This window comes from Alosa pseudoharengus, unplaced genomic scaffold (genome assembly GCF_046254945.1).
Source record: "Alosa pseudoharengus isolate Yale_2024_CS ecotype anadromous, Long Island Sound unplaced genomic scaffold, YU_APseudo_1.1 YU_APseudo_1.1_scf_2, whole genome shotgun sequence".
NCBI classification, from domain to species: domain Eukaryota; kingdom Metazoa; phylum Chordata; class Actinopteri; order Clupeiformes; family Clupeidae; genus Alosa; species Alosa pseudoharengus.
In genome coordinates, this window is record NW_027468663.1 from 52,615,546 (window position 1) to 52,622,160 (window position 6,615).

The following is a 6,615-nucleotide window of genomic DNA, read 5'->3' on the forward strand; positions in this document are numbered from 1 at the left end:
CAGTTATAACCTACAGGTAACAATATAATTTATTATAAACAATACAAACAAATAAATAAATAACTTAAAAGTCGTCATCATCCATGCTGCTGCTGCTGCTGCTGTCCCTGGACACTGTATCATCACCTGAAGTAAAGAAGATGTTCATTAGACCTACAGATCGGCAGACATTTGGCTGCAGGTAATGTTTGTTTATGCCTCCTAATAAAGGGAGTCAATTGACCTAATTTTCAATTGTTGGATATGTTTGCAACACCATGTTTGTAAAGACTACTGAATGATAAGGCTGCCATGATGCAGAGCTAGGGAAGTTGAGGACAGAAAACAATCATATTTGATTAGAATTTCTGTGATAAAAAGTAAAAGCGCTGTAGTTTTAGCTCCTAATGCAGAGCTATTAGACAGTCAGCGTGTGCATGCGTCCTGATCAGACCTGTATGATTCACTCATTTGGATAGCCTATTCAATTGAAAAATAATAATAACAATAGTCTATAGGCACAAACAAACAACTAAGTAATAATTGAATAATTGTTTTTGTATAATGTATTATTGCAGTGTCAAATTGTTTAGTTTTTTATTCAAATAACCAGTGCAGGAGTAATGCATTATCAGTAATTAAGTAATGTACTGCAACACCTGCATGTCATGACTCATTGTGTCTTCATTTCTTAAAAGCTGAAGGATCATGAAGCTTTGGCTGTGCATACCTCCCTGCTGTCTCCCAGCTCTCCTCTTTCTCCCTCCACTCCTGTCACCACTGTACTTTAGCCAGTTTTTTATGACTGCCTCACACTCACTGGCGGTTATTTTCTGAACCGCTGATGCACCTGAACAGGTAAGAGGTTTTTTTTAACTCTTGGCAATGCAGTACAGCAGTACAAAACTCATTAGATGCACACTCACAAGATGCTTATGTCAGCAATAGAGTGATTTGGTTACACACCTCGTATCACAGCAGTGATCTTAAAGGCTGAAAAAGCCTTCTTTCTCCCCCCTCGCCCCAGCCAGTTGAATTGCTGTGCGAATTCGTCATGCAGGATGTGGCGCAGCATTGGCCTTACCACATCCCCGGTGTTGCAACCTCCCAGTGTTGCGGGGTATGCAGTCTACAGATGAGAACAGAATGGATACTAGTGTTTTAGAAAGATTAGATTAGATTCAACTTTATTGTCATTGTGCAGAGTACTAGTACAGAGACAACGAAATGCAGTAGACAACGAAACAACTTAATGTGATTTACAGAAAATTAACATTGTTGGTCATTTGGTCTTTTGAATCAGGGCCCAGGGGGCTAATATTTTTGATTATAGTGAATAATTATTGATAATTATTAACAAATTGTGACCATACCAGGGCTTTCTTTTGTGGTTTATCCAATAACTCCTCAACTCTTGTGAGGTCCTCATCACAGGTCATTGGGAATTTGTACTCTTCAGACAACTGGCTGGTGTTCTGGACCGGTTGTCTGCTAGTAAGAGCCTGTAAAAGCAGGGTGTTCTGTCGAACCTGCACCTTCAGCTCCTCCAGTGCCCGTAGTATGATGTGATCCCGGTCTGTAGGACGGAAACAATTCTCAAGTTATTGTCTTCATGCTTAGCATACAGATTCTTAGTATTCTTGCTGAAATCAAGATGTTTGTGTACCAGATTGCACAGGGGTAAGGGCCCTTGGTGGTGTAGCCGATGTTGATGGCTGGACGTGGACAAGTACTGTGGATAAGAAGAGAAATGCTTTATTGGACAGTGGACATACTTGGGTCATTGTCTTGCTGAGTGGTTCAATGGCAATAACATGTAATGTTAATACACACCGCCTGAATGGCGGTTTTGTTTCATCAGACCAAAGGACAGACTTCCATTGTTCACTCAGTAACACATCATAGATTTAGTTTTGTCTTAGTGAAATTGCAACTGTTTTGTACCTGTGTCTTCATTCTGAGGCATATGGCGGGGGAAAACAGGAGGTGGCTGGAGCTGGGGCTGTGATTGTGGACGGGGTTCTGCACGGTTTTTTGCAGAGGGCCTGCATTGGGACAAAAAAAAACAAAAACATAAAAAGGCATAAACTACTGCAATGTTGGAGTTGTTGGAGAGGCTGTTTTCTAGCCTGATTATCTCTGTTATCTAGTGTGATATTAAAGAAAGAACGCTTTTGAACACCTCTTTTTGGACAGGTATGGAGACAACTCCTTCAGTTTTGTAGAAGGCCTGCAATAGAACAACAGAATTATAAACTATGTTGGACTTGATTTCTTTTTTGTCAGTGTACATAATGTATGCTGCACAATTCTTACATTCGCACTCGTTTGGCTCCCTCGTCCTCCGATGTAAGGGAATTTTTCCTCATAGCTTTTGGCAGATGTTGCCTGGCTGCTTCGTAAGTACCTGCATTTAAGAGAAGCATAAAAGTAAGTTACCTTGTTGAAGGCAAAGGTGGGAAATTTATTGCAAAATCACATACAGTAGGCCTACATGTAGGCTACTTCCAATGAAGCTATACATGGATTTTTTACTAGATGTCGGTATGAACCCAAGCAGTCCACATAATAAAACATGTTTTGAATTATATCCATAAATTGAGTCATTTGTAAAAACACAAGGTGGGAAATATTGAACGTGTTAAGAAAAAGCAGTGTCCCAAGGCTACTGAAGGTAAAGAATCAGATTAACCCTTACGTGCCCTACCATTCTAATTTCGTTACAATTGTAATGATGACCAATCGTCTAATATCTCAGCTGTCCAATCACTGATTTTATTTCTGAAATCTTCCCCGTAATGTTGACAACATAAACTTCTATTTGATGTGATTGGTTAAGGGGTTTATCGCGCGAAATGTTTTGGATACTTGAAGATGAGTCATGCAACAATAAAGTCAGTCAGTTACAATTACAGAATAGCCTACATTTGACGTGGCCAGCCTGACGCCGCCGCACTTCGTTGGCGTTTACTATGACTGAAAACAATACAGCTGGATAAACTGAGGCAATTAATATATGTTTTTACATCGGTTATAGTTATGGTTTATTTTAATTTGTAGTCCTAAAATCACGTTATTTGAAAGTACGATTTCTCATCGGCGTCAACATACTGCAGGTTAGTGGACCGTCATGTTTAACTTTATAGCTTCATTAGCCTAGGCCTACTCTGAGTTGCTTGCAATATTCTCGTTTGCCTTCGATGTTCGTTATTTTCATTTGAAAGTTCATTTAAAAAGTTAGTTTAACCTGGAAGTTTGTTTCATAGTACAAATTTGCTTGTATTGCCAATTGTCAGCATACCAAAGCTGAATAGCTTAGCATTATCCATGGGGGCCTCGTGTTACGTTCTCTGACATTACAAAAGTTGATTGATAGGCTATGTTTTACTTTTTATATTAAAGCATCCGGCGTTTGATTTCGATAATGTGAGTGCATGCGTGCGTGCGTGTGTGTGTCAGTCAATCTAGTAGGCTACTCTGCATATTTTTTGCAGCCAACGTTATAATGTATCTCTGTAAACATTGTTGCAATCCCTCTTCATTTCTGCCTCGTTAAGGCTATGGGCTACACTACCACTTCAACACCATTGATTGTAACTGTTCAAACTGTAACGGTTCAACTGTTCAAATTGTAGCATAACGTTAACAGTGCTTAATGTGCGTGTGAGTTGCTACGGGAACATACACAGACACCAATTTTAGGAAAAGGGCTGATGCTGACAAAAAATAGGGTAGCCTAGCTTAACCCATGTGTAGTAAAATGACTTTTCATACTTACAAATATTTTGAGTTACTCAGAATGCTTCAATCGTTTTTAGGCTACCTCTTTTTGTGTATGTATGTGCATACACGCACACATCTGTAGTTTTGTGGTTTTATTTTTTATTTTAATAAAGGTATTACATTTGTATGATTTTTCTGTTGTTTCAGATGGAGGATGACAAGATCTACACAGACCTTCTTGCAAGCCTGAAGAGGAAGAGGTAGCTGACTGCTGATGAGCTTGTGATCACAATGCCCAATGACCATGAGGGGATGGAGGAATAAGGTATAGATGGTGTGCGTAGGGTGGTGCAGACTGCCACTAAAAAAACTGTGTGAAATAGACTTTTTATGTTGTTTTTTACTCACATTATTGTCTCAGGTCTATGTGGTCAGTGGAACTACACAGGATGCACTTCCTTTAAGCACCAGTGGTACCATTATCCCCTGTGAGAGGAACATCACTCACCATTGACCAGCAATGCACAGAGCTCAGGAGCAAGATTTCTATTCCTTGCCTTCAGTAGCCCTGGAACACTACTTTTTCTTAGCTTGCTCAATACTTTCCCCCTGTGTCGTTATAGATTGATTGATTGATTGATTTGATTTAATGACCACACAGCCAGGCTGGTGGAATTTGTTTTCAGTACAGCTCTTTGGTATAGGTTCCAACATTACATTAAACATATACTATACTATATAAACATATAGTATATACTTACAGACAGACACATTAATACATTTTCTTGTTATTGGTTGCATTCATCGACAACCTTTTACAACAGCCCATGTCTGTTAAAACCTGAGTATATGGCACTGTATGCTGTTGTCTCACCATATTTTTTGATGACCTTCACCAAATATTCCCCCCAAGTCTCATCTGGCTCCTCCACAGTTAACACGGCCGCCTTCGCCTTTTCAGTTCTTTTGTATGGTGGCCAGTAGGCCACCTTTTCATCCACACTCAGCCAACATGATGGTATCACCTCCACCTCATTAGATTCACTGAATAAAACGACTGCAAACATCTAAATAAAAGGGTTAAATGTCATTGTACATTTAGAATTAAAAGATTGATTGATTGAATGATTGAATTAGGGCCAGATTAAATTTAATTGAATTAGGGACATGATTTTATAAGTGATTAAGAGGGTATATGACAAGTCTGGTTTTATATGGTATTGCCACCATCTTGCAGTCAATATCTTTTTCTGTTATTATTGATGTTTCTGTACACATCTCTTCTACAACAGCTGTTCCCATTTGAAGAGAGTTCACTGGGTAGTTGAAGAAGGGCTGCTGTTGTACATATTGTCGCACCACAAACGAGGTAACACCAAGAGTTGTTTGTATCTTCTCAATTTTGAAAATGGTACTGGCACACAATATTATGTTGTTACCCTCTTGAACAGAGAGGTTGAATCTGTCACAGGTGTAGTGAGACAGTGAGGCAGTGAGACGGGATGGAAGGGAACCTGATGGCAGACGGACTCTGCTGATGTTCGATTGTTCAGTTAGTCGTCTGACAACCTGTTGCAGTGATTGGTTTGGCTTCCTAATTTGTCTTTTCAATTTGTGTAAGAAATTTTCAAAGGGAAAGGCAGAAATTTGGGGCAATGGGCCAAATTTTCTAACATCACTTGCCAGGTGAATCAAATTATGGACATTGTAAACAACAAAATCACCATAAATGACTGGGAAATTCTGCACAAAAACCATCAGGACGTTCTCAGCATAATCGCAGTAATGCTTATGCAGACGGGGTGAACATAATATAGAAATAGCAACATGCAGCAGGAGGAAGTGGTCATACATTAGCTTAGGCAGTGTTTTCTTTAAAGCAATGGGGCCAGTGTACAGCAAGAATGTTCTGAACTCGGTGGCTTTCCACCGATCAACCTCCCTCAATGACCTTCCCTTTCTGCCAAACTCTTTAGGGAGATTTTTCCCCAGTCTTATCAGCCTATCTGATATGACCGTTATCGACTGGTTTCCTATTCTTGTTGGGAGTGGGCCTTTCATCCATAGCCATATTAGCTTTCGCACCACTCCCAGGCAGACAAGGTGCATAAAGTCCAAAACAAATTGAGAGACCATGCCTATATCAATTTGGAGCAGAGCACTCTCACCCTCTTTGTGATGGTCAGTTTGTGTTTGTGCTCTAAAGTGCTCATCTGTCCTCAGGACAGAATTGGTATCTGGGTAGTTGAGGCGGTGGTTTAACCAAGCACCCTCTTGAACACATCGCTCACATCCGTAGTAGGAGTTGTGGGCTTTTATGTTTTTAACAAAGGCTCTTGCCGGTGCATCACACACAAATGCTGAAATTTCGATCCTATAGAAATTGGACTGGTACTCTAAGCCAGATGCAAGCTTTCCCATCTCTGTGACAAATTCAGAGAGATACTCATTTGCATCTGATGGCTTGGAATATCCACAGTACAGAGATATTACGAATGGAATTCGGCAAGGGTCTTCTTCAATTAGTCTTAATATAGGCCAAAATTGTTGATTGCTGCTCTTGAAAAGAGGCAAGCCGTCAATATTAATTTGGAGATGAAGTGTGTGAGTGCTCTTTAGTATGGCGTTATCATCTATTCTTGCCCTGACCCCATTTGCTACCCCAAAATAGTGCATGGAGCCCCCAGCTTTTGACTGCACCTCTGTGGAAGTTGGAGTTGAGAGGAGAGTGCGGCCATCCTTTGGAAGGTTTACATTAGGCAAGTGCTTCCGAAGCACAGAGAGAAGACTTGAGAGGTGACTAATAGGTGTGTTGGTTGCAATTGCCCATACTTTTATGTCATCACGCAAGTTGCTGTCATCAATTGAGTTAGTGTCACTGTCTCCCTCTTGCTCATCGGAGCTATTATAATC

General features: G+C 40.3%; 1 protein-coding gene across 1 annotated transcript; it reads right to left on the bottom strand.

The window, feature by feature from the left end:
* Positions 1-903: 903 nt before the first annotated feature.
* LOC143135403 (uncharacterized) lies at positions 904-2,390 on the bottom strand. Its single transcript, XM_076296078.1, has 6 exons — positions 2,296-2,390; positions 2,162-2,209; positions 1,924-2,024; positions 1,646-1,711; positions 1,353-1,555; positions 904-1,108 (listed from the first exon to the last, which is right to left on the bottom strand). The coding sequence occupies exons 1-6, from the start codon at positions 2,346-2,348 to the stop codon at positions 938-940; spliced, it is 642 nt and encodes a 213-aa protein (XP_076152193.1). The 5' UTR covers positions 2,349-2,390; the 3' UTR covers positions 904-937.
* Between the last annotated feature and the right edge of the window lie 4,225 nt (positions 2,391-6,615).